Source organism: Corvus kubaryi, unplaced genomic scaffold (assembly GCF_017639235.1).
Source record: "Corvus kubaryi isolate FWS band 111438036 unplaced genomic scaffold, C.kubaryi_AGA036_p1.0 split1-37374, whole genome shotgun sequence".
Classification (NCBI taxonomy): domain Eukaryota; kingdom Metazoa; phylum Chordata; class Aves; order Passeriformes; family Corvidae; genus Corvus; species Corvus kubaryi.
This window is the reverse complement of record NW_024582079.1, coordinates 3533215-3550738: the sequence shown is the minus strand read 5'-3', so window position 1 is coordinate 3550738 and position 17524 is coordinate 3533215. Positions and strand designations below refer to the sequence as shown.

Here is a 17524-nt window from a genome sequence, read left to right as displayed (position 1 = left end):
ATCCCTCCCCCTTCAACTTCATCCCGTCCGGTCCCACCTCCCGCCCCTCAGGCCCGCTCCCAGTAGGCGCCGCGAACTACCACTCCCGGCAGCTCCCGCGGCGCCCCGCAGGCCCCGTGCCCGCCCCGCTTCCCCGGAACTCCATCTCCCAGCAGCCCGCACGGTTGCCCGACCCTTCATTTCCGGGAGCGGCGCCGCGTCCCTGGCTCGGCGGAGGCGGCGGCGGCCGGAGCGCGGCGAGCGGGGCCTCCTGGGGCCGGCGGCGGAGGGAGCGGGGCCGGGCGGGTCTCCGGGTGGTCGGCGCCATGCTGAACATGTGGAAAGTGCGGGAGCTGGTGGACAAGGCGTGAGTACGGCGGGGCGCGCGCAGGGGGCCGGGGGCGGCTCAGCCGTGGCCCCTCAGCCGGGCCCGCGCTCCCCCCGCCCCCCCCAACATGGCCGCGGCCCCTCCCCTGCTGAGGTGGCGGCCTCACACCCCCTCTGTGCCCGGCTGACCCCGGCCCCGTTGTCCCTCCCTGCTTCCGTCCCTGTCCCCCGGTGACTGCCCGGGGTGGCCCCTGAGCGTCCTCCCGGCGTGGCTTTGTGGCCCCTCCGGGGCTGCAGGCAGGCAGGGGTTGCTTTTCAGGTAGTCTGTGGCCTTTCCATTATGGCTGGCTGTTTTCCCGTTCCTCTCGGGCGCATCTGGGCCCTTGCAGCTTTTGGTGATCAGCTCTTCTGCTTCGGGTGTCCCCTCCTTTGCCAACGTCCCGGGCTGTGCTTGCCCGTTTTGGTGTATGAGCCCTTGGAATCTGTCTCTGCTGGATTGGCTCCCAGCATGGCCCTTAGGCCCCTGAGGGGGGAACAGACAAGTCTCTCAAAGCAGGAGGGGAGTAAAGAGCCACCTGCACGTTTTCAGAGAGCTGCCAAAGTCACCACATGCTCTCTAAAGTGTTTCCCTCCTTCCTAAGGATAGCTTTGCCTGCAGTTGCCATTGACTCGCCACCCCGGGCCCTTCAGAGGTGGAGCATGGTAGAGAACTGAAATGCTCTTTTGCACCCCTTACACATTTAAATAGCTCCGATATTTACAAGTTTGTTTCCTTGAATAAAGCCTCCTCCCACTGAAGACTTGTCTGTGGACTTGGTTATTGAGATCGCTGTGTTGGCGATGGAAAGCATGACATTATTATTACGTGTGTCAGCCACTCCTTCAGTTTTGGCATGAGAAAAATTTGATATCATGGAGAACTTAGCAAAGGTTGTTTTGCCTCCTCAAATAATAAATCTTTAGGGAAAAACTTGGAGCACTTCTCCATCACTCATTTCAGTGGTGCCCAGTGACGGGACAAGGGGCAGTGGACACAAACTGGAACAGGCTGTCCAGAGAGGTTGTGGGGGTCTCATTCTCTGGAGATATTCAAAACCTGGCTGGGTGTGATCCTGTGCAACCTGCTCCAGGTGTACCAGCTTTAGCAGGGGGTTGGACTGGATGATCTCCAGAGCTCCTTTCCAACCCAGGCAGTTCTGTGATCAGGTTGAAGATGTCCCTGCTCATGGCAGTGGGTTGGTCTAGATGATCCCTAAAGTTAGTTTCCAATCCAAACCATTCTGTGGTTCTATGAATTGTGGAATGCTAAGAGGAAAAACTGGATGGAGGTCTCTAGATTGGTATATACCAGATGTTACGAGTGACAAACAGTTGTACCTGGCCTTTCAAGTCAAAAGACTTTCAAAACTGAGGTTCTGTTTTAAACTTTTTAAATTTTTGTTTCTACAAACAGTTTTTAAAGTGGCCTGTGTGATGTATAGGCTTAAAGATGGCAAACTGAAGAGAAATGTCAGCTTATTCATGATAATCAACTGTTTTGCTCATGGTGCTGTGTGCTAGACTCAGACTTTTCTAGGCCAAGACTTGGATGACATTCAAAAACCACTGTGAATAAGTCTTGTCCTGAGGCAGTTGTTTACTTTTTACAGCTTCTTGTATACAAAGTCAACCCTGGCTTAAAGTAGTTTTAATAATGTGACAAATGAGGTATTTAGGAGTACAACCCAAATAGGCCTGACTTGAGTTCCAGGACCTTTCAGGGAAATCAAGTTTTTCTAAGTTTTACTTCTGTGGGGTTTTTTTTGTGTAGGATTAATGATCACTGTAGCACTATAATACTGTCACTGTTTTTAAAATGTTTACTTCTGAGGATATAAGGTATTAAGTCAAACAGTACATCAAAATCTGAATTGGAAAAGACATTCTATTTCCAGAACAGGTGTAAGAAGTGAACATCTCAAAATAAAAAATGGTTTTTGAATAATCTTCAGTTTTCTGGGAATAACATTATCCAAATAAAGCAGATTGTTTATTAAAAAAAAAAAAAAAAGGGGAGGGAGGGGCAGGAGGAAAGTGGAGCCTGCAGAGTAAAGAGTATTTAGAGGCATCAGGATCAATAGTCCCATTGTCTGTGGTGCAGATTTGTCATAATGTCTTCTGTCTTAAGGCCATGACTTAAAAAATTCTCTGCAGAGGAAGCTAAATGATATAATCTGCCTCATAAATAACAGCTGATGCTGCAGCAGCAGCATACTGAAGTTTCACAAGAAACTGCATTTCTTTCCATAAAAAAGGATATGATTCTATGAGGATTTTGAAAATATGCAAAATGCTTAAAATTTTCCTAGTTCAAACTTTGATAGCTTTGATAGTGGTTTTGAGCTCTGCATCTTGACTCCATATTCAGCTGATACTTATCTTAGAGTTTCAGTTTACTCATCTGGGGTTTATTTTTTTATCCTTATTTATGTTTCAATGGCTGAGAGTGTGGTTAGGTCAGCTATTTCAACATGGAGTGCTTTTCTTACACAATTCTCACATATTTTGGTGTGTAAAGCTTCAGTAAGCAACAGTAAATAGCCATGGGCTACTTTAAATGCAAAAACCCAGGTAAAAATGGTAACCTGTTAACATTCATCAAAGTCTTAGAACCAAAAAATAAGTTAGTAACTGCAAAATGCATATAAGAAATTCAAATTTGTATTTAGTATTTTTGAAGTATTTGGTCTCTATATTTCTTCAGTGTGCTTGAAATTGAGCAATGAAGTTCATCAGGTAAATTGTAGTTTGTAATTCTCTTCACACCGCATCCACCTCTTATTTTTATGGTAGCATTTTCTGGTAACTCCAGACTATGGATCTGCAGCCTGTGGTGCATGAGACAGTTATTTTAGATATTGAGTGGTAGTCCTATTGTATTTGAAGTTTAGGAGGAAGACTGTGTGGTAGAGTATTAGATTTACTGTTCTAGGATGTGATGGAATAGTTTTTGTTACATGTCTTGTTCTGCCTTTTGTTAACTTCATTGCTTTTCAATGCCAGTGCAACTCCCCTCACTTAAATATTGAGTACCTTGATTAGTTTTGACTGAACAGGAATACCTTGTTTCTGTCTGGGCATTGGGAATAAGGTTGCAGTTTAAATCGAATAATTAATAAAACCTGTCTGTACCTAGTAAGATCTGCTTGTCATAAGGTTTATTCTTGCAATTTCAAAATAACTGTCAAAATTCTTCTGCCTTGCAATTTCTTAATGGGTACTGCAATGTGTTCAAGAGGTCTTCAAATGTGTGAAATTATATTGAATTTCTAGTTAGTTTGTAGTTTAAAAGATGCAGGTCTACATATTCTTATTTCTTCTGGAGTAAATTCTGTTTCATAATATTATGTGATTAAATTAACTTAAGAAGGCAGCTTTTCACCTTTTTCAGTGTTCACTTATATGGGTTCTTTTCCCCCAGTAATTCAAAACTGAATTGGAAAGTAAACTAAACAACTGGAAAATAAATGCAGCCCTCTGTGCTGAGCTCATTGGCTCCAGGACGGTGAACTGTTTAAATGGCAGAGGTTTCTGCTGGCTCAGGGCCAGAGTGGTGCTTGGTGCAAAGTTGGTGAGTCAGGTGGCAGTTCTGAGTCACTCCTGAGGCAGTGTCGGAGATTTCTTGTTCGATTCTCTTTTGTCATAGGCTTAGGTGAGGGCTGCCGTGTAACTCTGTTGCCTCAGCATTCCAGGCAGGAGGTGGCCAGTTCCTGTGAGGGAGCACAGGGGCACATGTCACATACTCGAGCTGGCTGGTGGGAGTGTGAGCTGCAGGAACATTTGACAGGTGGGAAGGATTCTGGTCTCCTGCTTTCCCACTGCTCTGCGGCAGCATGGGATTTGCAGCTTTGTCTCTGGATGCTCTGGTGGGAGCAGTCCCAGATATTGTGGCCCTCATGGCAGAGGGTTCAGGTTACCCCATGCCTGCTCTGAAACAATCCTGTAGTTGTGATGAAACTTGAGGCCAAGTGTTGCATTTACTGCTTGTGAGCTGCAGGAGACTAAGGATCTAGAGGCTGTTTGGTACTGTGTAGAAGCAGCTTGTACAAGAAAAGTCATATTTTTATTTGTATAGGTGTATCAGTACTTTGATAATCAAATCACCAAGGGCCTTAACCAAGTTTTTCCTCAGTGTATGATAACAGAACTGGCAAAAGGTATTGTGGTCACTGAGAGTGAGTTCAGGAGTCCTGGCTGTGGAAATACAGTGTTATGCAACTTGGTAACTTCACTTTTAAGTTTTATTGGACAAGTACATGTTGTGCTTTGTGTTCCCTGTGAGATTTCTAGGAGAACTCTACAAAGGAAACCCCATGGCTTTAAGAAAAAAAAAAAAAACCCCAAGGAATATTAAGAAACCCTGTTAAAACAGGTTTTAACTTATCAGAAGCTTGAAGGTATCAGCTTGGCCTAGCGGCCAAGTTCAAAACCCAGGCCATCATCTCTCTTTAGTTCTGTTGAATTTCCTCTTCTTGAAGCAGAAACTGTTGATTCATATTTTACTTTAACCTGCATGAGGGGGTTCAGCTTAAAGCAGAACACAGTGTTTGTGTGTATATAGGTAGCTCATTGGACTCCTCATTGCAATAATTTCTCTCTTAATATAACATGTCATGTTAACATTTTTGCTGTCTAGTTTCTGTCACAGACACGTAGGGCATGCAGTAAGCAGGCTGGAAGACCTTTGGACCCATTGAGATCAGATTGCTGCCTGTGTAACAGTGTGGTGAGACTTTACAGCCACTTTCTTTAAAATTCCATTGACATTCTTAGCTTTTGTGATCTTCTGCACGCATGACCTTAATGTGAGAGAGCTCCTTTTAAGCACCTTTCTATATATCAAAGGATAAGAAACAGTCTCATGAAAAAAGGGATGAAGGTGACAGGTCTGAATGTAGTTAGGAGTAGTATTACCCAGATGTTCATTTGCATTAGTTAAGGGGAGTGAGGTAGTTGTCACTGACTTTTACTTAAAAATTAAAGGAGAGAAGTGCCTGTGAGTTTCTTGCCAGTAATAGGAATATGACAGTTGCCATGCCCCTGTTTGGTCCACCCTCCTTCCGGTTCAGTTTTGTTCATCTAGCTGTGCCCTAACTGCTTTGCTAGTACTGCTCTTAGCCACGCCTTTCTGCTGGCCCAGCAGGAATGTGCTTGCACTCCCTTATGTTGTAGAGTGGGAGGTGAAGCGTTACAGAGCTGTTTCCATACACTTCACAAGTTTGATGAATTGCCCCAGTATGTAATAGTTTAATTTCTTTTTAAATGGAGGGCAAATAGTCTTGTTTAGAATTGATTGTAATAGGGAAGCATTATAACACTTTAAAATTTATTTTAGAGGTAGGCACTTGGGTCCTCTCTTACCTATCCTGATGCTACATCTATGCAAAGAGAAAGGATTTTTAGTGTTTGTGGAAAAGGAAGGATTAAAGGTGCTGTTGTCATGAGCTCCAATAGAACTAGGCAGGGGAGAAGTTCTTCTGGTTGAAAAACAGCATGTTTTCTTTAGTGCTTCTAAATGTACAATCTGTAAAGAGGAGGGTAAATTATTGGTAAAATAGAGTGAATTACTGCTTTGATTGTCATTGCAATTTCTCGCTGTTGTAGCCTAAAGCATGTAATGAGACCTTGCGCTTCACTCCCAGGTCACAGATTAGAGAAGCCAGTAAGATAATTCTGTCAAGTAAACCAAGTCACATTATGCTGGTGACAGTTAAAATTCTGAATTTGTTGACTTCCAGTCTCATATTGTTGTCTGCTACCTCATTCTCTGTCTGCAAGATACTAATGTGATAAATGCACACCAGTCATTTACCCTACAATTACAGACCTTACAGTTGACTTCTGGTTGCTCGTTGCCTGTAGAATGCTCATGTTTGCCCAGCATGTAGGCAGGATCCCATGTATCCTTAGCTGGGGGTTTTCAATCCTCCAGCCTAACTGCCTTCTCTTTCTAATGTGCCTGTAATTGCTCTTATTTATGGGTGATTTTCTTGTGGTTCATGGATTTATCCACCCAGACTACTGAGCTCTTTAATGAAATGCTGTTTGCTGGTTCAGTAATAGCAAGTATTGTCGTAAATGATCCATCATATATCCAGCAAAAGGGTAAATGACTGTCTAACATTTGTCCATTGCTATCTGAATCTCCTGTAAACTCCTTTGCTTCAGTTCCAGGATCATTTAGTTTTCTCTATATTTAAGATTTATTTTGGTTAGCATAAGCGAGATCTTCAGGGCAGTGAACACTTCCATAGTTTTATGTAAGGGACAGTTAACCCTCACTGCATGAGTTATCCTCCTATTGCTGCTAAAGAGGTGTCCTGCTGATAACTGCTTTAAGAACAGCATTTTGTATTATTATTACAAGCAAGATGATGATGATTATCTTCAGCCCTGTAAGGGCTTGTCCTCTGCCTGGTTTCTAGAGAGCTGAGAGAAGAAAGTCTTGGCAATACAAAGGAAGACTGGATTTGAGCATAGCATTTGGTGCTGCAGCCAGGCGTGCCTGTGTCTGCCAAGCACTTGTAACAGCAAGTTACTTCTTAGGACTTTTCTCCTTCCCTTACAAAACTTCCAGAAAGTTGCTGGTATTAATAAGGAATAAAAAGGCTTCTAGTCTTTGGGCCGTGTAATTGAGTATGGGAGATAAGCATCTGTGAAAGTATTATGCTCTGTACACGTACATAGATACCGTGTTCTCTTGTTTGAATATTCAGCTGGTGGAGTAATCCATCAAATAGGCAAATATGACAAGCTGATGGATTTATTAAGAGTTGGGATAAGGTAGTTGTGGCCAAGCACACGGGTTTCGTCAGCACACACCAAGTGGTGCTTTTGTTAGTGCTCTTTCAAATGTGTTATTGCCATTTTACACCCTGTGGTAGCTGACAATAGTTTGTATTATGTTGTGTAAGGCTAGCTAAGGTGTTGGCTTTATGTATTTTCAGGGAGTCTAACTGATGTATGTGTGAAATGTTGCTAAAGCAGAGCTTTGCATGTCCTTGCCAAACAGGACTGGGCTTCTGCTTGGGGAGTGCATGAAGCTGGTCAAAGATAAGAGCCTTACGTACATCACTGCGTGCAGCTGTGGTCAAAAGGATAAAGGTGCTTAACTCAGTTCTATGCTTATTCCTCTTGGTTGTGTTGCCAGTTAGTGTATTACAAAATATTAGCTGATTTGCATAATTATTTCATATACAAGGTATAATTACTTCCAAAGCATTGGGCAAAGGTTGGACACACTACTGCTTTCTCTCCTCAGACTTTGCTATTTCAGTGTGCTAAGCTGTTGCAGTTGGCCTGAAATACAATCTTGAAATGCTATCTGATTCTTCTGTATCAAGTGTTAAACTAATTTCTGTATTTATATTAAAATGATAATTTTCTCTGAAAACAGAGACAAGCCATTGGAGAATGAGTGAAGCATTGCTTCAAAGCATGGTAGGTTAAGAACACAAAAATGTCATGATTGAGAGTTGTGTGCTTCATTTTGGAGTATTTGGAATTTCTCTCATTGATTTATTCTGAAGTTTGGGTCCAGCTTGTCCAAAGTCCTAATACAAGACTTCCAATTTGAACTCATCTCCAACATGCAGAGTGTGACTGACTTGTTGACCTGTTGCTTCAAGTATGTTTCAAATACTTTACAGGCATGTGCTTGATGAGGAGCTTCAGCTTCCAAATTATCACTGTGTGCTCTGGACTTAAATTGAGACAGTATTTAAAGAAGAGGGCCAGGAAATTGAAACTCCTTGAGAAGAGCTGTTCCCTTTTATAGTTCTTTTACTGATACAAAGATGTACAGTAGCATACCATTTTGTTGAAAGTTGGCTGTTTCACAGACTTTGTTTAAATGCTTATCTGAATTTTTTGTATTCATAAGGCAAAACTAATGTAGGACAAGCGAATGAAAAGCTGAATTAGTAGCAAATGTAGCAAGTGTGAAGTAGTCAGATTTGCACTTGGTTTTTTCCAGCTCCTTGTAGTTTTTTGGATCTTAGTGACAAGGGTCAAATATGGACTCAGTCAGAAACAAGGATTGACAGCCTCTGTTGTGTTTCAGTTTGGAGCAGGAGCTTTATTTACCCCTTCCATTTGGAAGGAAGAGCTGTTACACAGCTAAAGCTTAAAGGATGCTTGGTAGCCTCCTTAGAAAGAGCAGTTGTGTAGAAGAGCATAAACTCTCCAGGACAAAATGGTCCTTCTATTCTGCCTCTCTGCAAAACAAGATCTGATTCTAACTGGGGTGTACTCACTATTTTTTTAAGGTATGCTAAGGTAAGGTCATGTGAAGTTGTTACAAGTTGGTGCCTTTTTTCCAGAAAGCTTTGTAGGCTGTGGTGCTCTGAGTACTCTTGAGTATTTTTTCAGTAAGTTAGGAAGAGTATTCATTACTTATTCTTGCATTGTGTGCTGTGTAATGATGGTGTTTGGGTTGCTGTGCAAGGAACTGGATAGAGGAACAGACCCAACTGGAAGCTTTTTCTCTCCCAAAAGGACTTTATAGATTATCGGGTTTTGAGTTAGTTGCCTAAGCTCATTTGCCATTCAACAGTGTTGCACATTTGAGGAAGCAGTGTTGAGATGGGAGGGGAGAGGAGAGGGACCCTTAAAGTTATGTAAGTGGAGGCTATTGGACACAACTCCCTTTGTAGTTGCCCTGAAATCTCAAACACAATCAGCACTTTCACCAATAAGAAAACATAACCTAAGCTGTGAAATCTGAGTTTGTAGTTTCACAGTCATTGTAAGCGTAGGCTGATGGTAAAAGAGGTTTCACAGCCTCCCGTCTGCCACAGCCTGCACACTTCTCTCCCTTTTGCTGGCACTTGCAGACCTTCTGCTTGATGAGAGAATCTCTGACTAACCAGTTGTTTTTGCCAATTTAGTTCTCCACTGGATTGGTTCCCTGGTATAATTAACTCCATGGTCGCACAAGTATTTGTATTGGCATAAAGGAAGGAATGGTGTTTGGGCAAGAATAAGTGGCTGGGGGCAAAGTACAAGTTGAGTGCTCACGGTACACCCTTAGCATGTGATTTCACAAGCAGGTTGAAGAGCTCTAAGATTATTCTTCTACCAACAGAAAATGTCTCATTTTTATACCTGGCCATTCCCTGTCTTTGCCTTCATTGTGCTCCTGGTGTGTGGTTCAGTATTTGCTGATGCTCTCTTGCTGATAAAGCCAAAAAAGCCCTCAAGGTTTTAGGGTTCATAACTGATTTGGCCGCGTGTTGTACAAACAGCTGCTCATGGCACCACAAACACTTGTGGTGATGGGGAGAGGACAGGAAGGAAGGTCGGCTGTGGGAGCCTTTTTCCTTCATAAGGCATTTTTACATATTTTTGTTATTTAAAACTGCACTGTTAGTGGTTTGTTAGCTGCAAGTTTAAATTTGTTTAAGGTTGTTCTTCCATCTCATATATCACAACTTGAAGCTCCCAAGCCAGCGTTTCTGTTTGTATCACTGTTTTGATGGAGAGGATCATATTTTGGTTCCACTCTTGGGTCACGAACTTCCGAGAAAGGATGTAAATTGAAATACAGTTTTATGTCTTGTATGGTGCTACTTTGAGTGATTCAGGCTGGAATTGGTCTTCACATGAGAAACTTTCAATTCAATTTCTGCAGCTTATTGTATTAGAAATACTGATGTATATTTGGGTTATATCAGAGTGGTGAAGTGGGTATTCTATGTGGACTGTTACTTTAAATAGATTAAATCTTTCTAGAGGTATTTGGTTTGCCACAAAGAATGAAAATACCGTGACAACACCATTATTGTCACTGTCTAGTTATGGGTTATAAGGAAACTACCTCAAAGCTGTTGTACTTTTCCCACCCTCATTCAAATAGTGCTTCCTCTCCTGACCTGTTAAATATTGACTGCATTCTTAATAGATATTAACTGGTTCATTTGGGATACAATTAGAAATATTAGCGTATATTCAACTTATTTAATGAGACTGGCCTGCATTTTTTTTAATCTGTTGTAATAGTAATGAGACCTATTGGGAGTTAGGGAGGAGTTTTTTCTCTACTCTGTTCTGAGTCAGAGCAATAGATGTTTTTCTTGGTGGTTACTCTCCCCATCCTGTCAAGCTGTTTAGAATCATCCTAGTGTAGGTAACAGACTGTGCTCAGGGTTTCCTCTCAAGACATTACTTTATACTTAGTAAACAAATACCTCCCTGTGTGATTTTTTGGAGGTGTGTGTTTGGTATCCTACAAGACTACTCAGTTGAAGGGTTCTCTAAGATCATTTTGGTTGTGAGAGAGGAAAAAGGGTTTTGATAACGTTAGATAATTTTATTGGAGTTGCAGGAGGTGAATGCATCTTCTGAAAAATAAATTAGTCTTGGTAACTTACATCTACAAATAGAGCTGATATATTAAAGATTGCTGTCACTTTTAATTATTCTTTGTTTTGACAATTACCTAATTATTTAAACTGTTTCTCTGTATGATCATGTGAAGTGGGGGGGAAACTCTCTGTTCAGAGGTATTTATTATCTAAATGAGTTAACTTCTATCAGTGTTCTGGCTCTCCTTGCAGCAAACAGATGAATTTCTTGAGACAGCTTGAAAACGTAGTGCTAATAGACTCCTAATTGGCAAGTGCAGTCTCAGCCTTTAAACTGCCAGTGTTGTTTTTTTGTTAATTCCACAGTAACTGTAACTCTTGTAACTACAGACATCAGCTCAGAAAAATCCAGTAATCTTACCATTAGTGAGTAAATAAATAAATAGTGCCTGTGTTGAGCCATTGTGAAATTTGTTTGTTGCAAACACAGTGTCATTTGAAATTATCATCCCTGTGTGGACGGGAACCAGAAACTGGGTCTCTGAGGCAAAGGGAATGGCTCCTGTTACCTTTTTAGGACACGAGTTACTTGATCTCCTGGAGGAACCAGTTTAACAAAGGGATACCTAACAAAGGAGAGGAAACATCATTATCCACCACAAATAAACATGGCTTGGAATTTTGAAAGTTAATTTGTCTGTAATTGACCAGACTCATTTCACAAAAGAACACTTGCTTTCAGTCAAAATGCATGCTTGTGATCTTGTGGGGTTTTTGTTTGCCGAGCTACACTTTCTAGTTAATTTGAGATACCATCCTGAAAATTTTAATGAAATAATGTTAATATAACATTGCTGTTGCAATACTTATTCTGAAAGGTGTGTTCTTACTGCTTGTGCCCGTTTTTGGATACTCAGCTGTGAATAGCTCTGGAAGGACACTTTGTCATTAACTATTAACTAAAGTTTCTTTGTCCAGCTGCTTAATACAGCAGCAAAAGGACTGCTAGGTTGTCACCTGCCTTCATGGAAAATGGCATGACTAAAGACAATTGGTATTTGAGCAGGTTTAGTCTATTTAGGATTATGGTGACTACTTTTTTATTCTTGGATAAACTTGTAGCAGAGAAGAAATGTGGTAATTCAGGCTTATTAATGGATGAAGGATCTGAAGTAGGAAAGTGTTCAATTTTTTTATTTTATTAATTTACTGGATAAAAACTGAGTAATTGTGCCATTCCTAGGAACTGGCAATTCAGGACTAAAGGCCTGAAGACAGAGCAAGTTCAGGAAGAGGACTGTATTTTGTCTCTACCTGTAAAATCTTGGATGCTCCCACCTTATTCTGCAGAATTATCACTGCATACTTGCCTTTACTCTTTACACAATATAATGGGCATCTTTTGACATTGTCAGATTATGAAGCTGAATAGGTTTCCTCTTGCACAGTCCTGCTTATGCTAAAGGTGTACAAAGTACTTGCTGCGAGACTCCAAAGTCTTAATTGCAAATTAATTACAAGATGTTGAATTTCTTGTTCTTTCTTGTTAGCAAGGTAAGATGCAAGGAAAGGTTTGGTGTTTTGAATGGCATCCTTGTTGGGAAGAGGCAGAGGATAGTTTTGGAGACACTGAAACAGAAGTTTAAAGGAGCTTGGTTGTGTGTTCTCTGTGTGCAGTGGAGTCAAGAATTAAGTTTCTTGCATCCAGACATATTCCATGTAATCTTACATAAAGACAGCATCTTCCTTAAATTGTCTGGTAATGGTCTTCTGGATTGGATTTCAGTACTGGATATGAAAAGAAATTCTGCAGGTGCATTAGAGCTATTGAGTGTAGCAGGTATTGTAGCTCTTCTTGGAATAATGGAATAATTCATGCTTTGAGCTTCAAATAGCAAACAAGCAGACTGAAAGTAACTGATTTTGAGAGGAGAGGCTGATCAGCTTCTCTGTAGTGACATCAGTATTCATTTTCTGATTTTATTTTGATTATTTTCCAGAAATAAAAGATCTGAAATCTGTTGTTGAGGTGGTGCATTTTGGGTTTTTTTGCAGACAATAGCAACTGTAGAATTAATTCCTGTAAGCTTAGAAATAAGCTTTGTAGATGATAATGCACTTCACTTTATAATAGCCAGGATAAAGGTAGTTGATCTCAAGTATTTCTCACTCCTCCTGAATACTTCCTGCCTAGCAATTCCACTGTAAGACATTTGCATAAATAAAGGAAAACAACTGCTTATGAACCTGCAATTGGATTGTTTTGTATAAACTCTTGTTTCCTCTTCCTTTCTCCTCCTCAGAAGTGCAGTTCAGCTTCTGCCTCAGCTTTAGGACATTTTCCAGGGCACAAGGCCATATTAAAAGTGCAGTTGAAGGTTTTCTGGTTTAGTTGCTTTACCTGCTACTTGGACCATACTTTGTTGATGAGATACATGTCCCAGGCTTTCCTAGGTAATGTGATGATAATACTTTGCTACCACACAGATGGAATGGGGAGCTCTACAGAGTCACAGCTCCGTAGTTAAAGGCTGGAGGAAGCTGCAAGCCCTTCACAGGCAGTCTGGGTGTTAGGGATGGAGAGCAGCTTGTGTTACAGAAGGTTGGGTGTGTTCAGTGTGTGTGATTTATGTGCAGTTGGCATGCTGTTGTTTGACCCTGGCTGCCTTGAGCCTGAAGGGTCAGGGAGGGGAGCTGGTGGGAATTGGAGTTCTAGAGGCAACAAGGGTGGCACGTCCAGAGTGGGACTCCAGACATATCTGTTCATCTTACCTGTACTTTGCCCCTGAATCTGATCAGAGAAGAGCTTGTAACAGCTGTTTACTGTTGGCTTAGAGGAGCTACCTGTACTCAGGTTTATTCCTCAAAAATGATCACAGAAGGTGATTGATATTGCAAAGTATGGGGGTGCATGGGGTGTCATGGTGCCAAAGTGATGATACGGCAGCAGAGAATGATCAGTCTTTGTGTTAAAAGGTTCAGTGTTTGCATTGTTTAAACTTTAATCAGCCATCCCTGGTGGAACAGCAAGCATGTGTTTAGAGTAATGCTTAATTTGTAATAAATTTGGTATTAGGGCAATGTTTTAATAGTACTCAGCTTGCAATGAAGGGATAGCTGAAACTACAAAGGTCATTAAACATGGCCCATTAATGTTGGGATATGTGGTTTTTGGCAATATTAAACTCCATGTAACTGCATGTGCATTCTTCTGTCCTCACCAAAGACACTGTCAACTGAAAAATAATTGAAATAGTTCTTTGAGTAGGAAAAGTTTGGATTATTTAGAATTAAATCAGTATGATTACTTGCACTGAATAGATCTGTCCTGTTCACAAGTGTACTGACTCCCAGGCAACGTTCCTGCTTTTCTAAGTAAAATTTCTTACCTGTAACTATTCAGCTAATACATTTCAAGCATGTATGGCATCGGAGGTTTCCTTGGCCAGTTGGTGCATTACTGTAAGCTTAGAACTGTTACAAGCTCTTCATGGTGACAGAAAGCTCTGGTATGAAGTTTTTTGGTGAACATATTTCACATGAGTAGTGAGTGACCAGTTACAAATAGCACACAATTGAGGGAGCTTTTAGAGGTGAGTGGGGCCTATCAAAGCACTGGTACCTTTTGGGGATCATCCTAAAGCACTAATCCCACCTCTTCTGAAATTCTGAAAACCTGAGGTATTAGGAGATACTTCTTAAATACAGAGGTCAATACAGAACATTTGGGAGAGTGTGAAGTGTCATACCTACTGTTAGTATTATTTTTACTGTGAGGTTAGTTTTTTGGTTTCTTTTTGTTTTTCTCACTATCTTCTGCCTCCATTCAAGGTCACACTCAAAATTTTTTGTGGTCAGAAATAGGAAGTCTGAGGTACACTAGTGGGTTGAAGTTGCACAGCTTCAAAGCTCACTGTTGCCTCATGCTGAGCGTAGCTACAACTTCCTTGTCCTCTGAAAATTTCTACCCCTTTTGTTTGTTGTTTTGAAAGAAGGATAAAACCTTATCCTTCTTGTAAATATTTCTCTCTCAGCATTAAACTACTGTGCCCTAATCCTGAAAACTCAGTGGCTGGGAGTACTTGCAAGTCTCTTTATCTATCAAAGATTTCTTTAAATACTTGAGCTGGACTTGAATGTGGTCTCTTAATTCTGTGTGCGTACAAGGAAGGAAGTAGCACTTGATACTTACTTGGAAGAGGATTTATGCCACCTTATGAACATCTGAAACCTGCTTTTTTTTTTTTTTTATCTTCAGGGAAAGCTACTCTTGCAGTTACAGGAATGCTATGAAGTCCAAAGGAACACAGTTCATTGGAGGGTGTAAGCTATGGCAAGAAGTGCCTCTCTCTCCCCCAAAATAATGTATTTAAATTTTACTTTCTTGTTGCAATTGTCTACCAGGTTGTATTGGGATTGACATTTTTGTGCTGGTATTTTATTTATATAGAAAGCATTCTACAGAAGTGTGGGTTTGATTAGATTTCACTTACACTTTGTCCTACTTGGTCAAACCTTTGTTTCCAGTAGGAGTTGTGTTACCTGACTGGACCACAAATAGGGAAAAATTAAAGATAAAGCACATGATGGAAAATTTGCAGCAGCTCTTACTGACTCCTGAAGGTTGAAGTGCAATCTGAATTCTATAACGAGATGTAGTTAAGTCTAAAGAAAAAAAAAAGGCAAAAATTGTTGCAGCTTGTTTGTTACAGAAGAGAAAAGAACTGAAGTGTAAGAAGCAGAGTAGCAAAATAAGTGTGAAGATTGAGCAATAGTAAATTGAGTCATGTGATTACAGCGTGCATCTGGAAGTCTCTTTAGTTCTGCAGTTACAAAAGATTACACAAATTTCGTATGTCCACTTCATTTTTGACTATACAGCTGCTGTTGTGTGACCATAGCATGTTGAACTTTGAAAGAGATGGCATCCACAGAAATAGGAGCTGCAAAGCAGTGACTCCAATCTGATGTGCCAGATGGAAGCTTGCATGAGGCAAGGAGAATGAAAACCTGCACAGGACAGTAGCAGCATCATTTTTATGTCTGAATCAAAACCAGAGCTGCTATTTAGTGTGTAACTGTCCCACTACAGTGTCAAGTGTGGCCTCAATGGCAGCTTTTTTCCACTTGTTCGTGAAATTGGTTTTCATGCTTAAGTTTAATCAGATGTGTCACAAGGATGCTTTAAGAGTAATTGTCCTCTAATTTCAACTAAAAATGTGACCTAGAAACTAATATTGAAAACCAGTGGAAATACTAATTCTTACTATGTAAGTTAAAAGGAAATATTTTGATTTGTTCTACTTGCTGGAGTGTAGCATTTACTTTCGTAAGTTACCTTTTAAAGAAAGCTGTTTGAATTAAGTATAATAAAATGACAACACTATTAAGCCTTTAAAAATGGAACTGCAGAAATGTGCATTTGAAGGGAAGATAGTCTGCAATTGATGAAGTTTAGGGGATGGTAACTGAAGAATGTGAGGGTGGGTGTTTGGAATGAAAATTTCCCATAAAAAATGGGGAAATAGAGAAGTGGGTCTGGACTTTAAATGAAGATACACTTTGTATAGAGGTGGTACAAATCCACAATCAATAGTATCAACAGAATTCTTGATGAGTTTGAGAAGTTATTTACTACCACATATTAAGATACATAAAGCAGCCATGTATCTGTTGGTGAACCACAAGGGATTGTTTTATATAAGAGTATGAGAGTATTAACACTGACATACTGCAGGGAATCTGCAGTAGGAGAGGTGAAATCAGTCTTACATCAAGTGGGGGAGGAAGTGTTTGTTCCTTGCACAAATAAGCTTTAAAACTGCCATATTCCCATGCTTCATGTTTGTAACATCTGCAAAAAATAATTCAGCTGTAGCAAGCGATTGCAAAACCATTGAGGATATAGCATTCTGCAGCTGGGGGACTTCTGAGAAGGGGAAACTGAAAGGGAGGACTTCAGTAAGGTGCAGCATTGGTTTCTGTAAGTGAGAGATCTGAGTTCTCCAACAGGCTGCAGTTTAATTTTTAAAGTCACTGTTCTTTTTGACAGCGTGTATGGTGGATTTTGGGCTATTTTGTTTACTTGGTAGTCTTTTGTGATTAGAAGTTGTAAGGCACAGGAAATAGCTTTATAGTTCCTTCCTCCCACAAGTTGTAATTCATTTGTGGCCATCAGGATGTTTTTCTTGGCTTATCTCTTTCTATTCAGTTTGCCTTGCACATCTGCCGCATAAATTATGAAACTGAACTTGAAAAGCTGAAAATGTATTTCAAATCCTACCATACATAATGAAGATTGTATCATTGGTCAGAAGGAGTATGACTGCTCCTTGCATAGAAGATCTGGAATAATACCTGGCATTCATGGACTAAATTGACTGGTGTCATATTTGTAATGGTTCTGAGGAGTGGCTGAAAAATAAACAACTTCGAATGGTCAAGTATCACTAATGTTGTGCTGTTACCTCTCTGTAACCTGAGGTATTTCACCAGGCATTTTGGCAGATGGGTCCCCATCTGTTTCTTTGTTGAATGCGGACTGCTGGCTTCGTATTTGGTATCCATATGTTTTATCTGTAAGGCTCTAAATCTAAGCTGCATGTTTTATAACAAAAGTGACATTACTGACAGGAGCAAAATGAAAATGCATTAAGTTTGTTACATGTTTTTTAGTTAGTTTGTCTTCACCCAGCAAGAAGAAAGAGGCTGGCTGAGAGTAAATATATGAGTTCACTGAAGGGAAGAGCAGCACCATCTTTATTTGGAAGGCGATTAATGTCTTCTTCTCTGAATACTTGTTAATAGCATTAGGTGCATAGATGCCTAATATCCATTGTATTGTTTGGGATAACAGGTGGATAAATAATGTCCTG

At 40.7% G+C, this 17524-nt stretch overlaps 1 protein-coding gene across 1 annotated transcript in view; it reads left to right on the top strand.

The window, feature by feature from the left end:
• The first annotated feature begins 246 nt into the window (after positions 1-246).
• The window catches only part of LOC121657820 (clathrin interactor 1-like), a 47559-nt gene continuing 30281 nt past the window's right edge, over positions 247-17524 (top strand). Inside the window, exon 1 of the mRNA XM_042013951.1 lies at positions 247-346. Within this exon, the coding sequence (XP_041869885.1) occupies positions 306-346 (41 nt within the window). The 5' untranslated portion in view covers positions 247-305. The remainder of the gene's footprint in view (positions 347-17524) is intronic.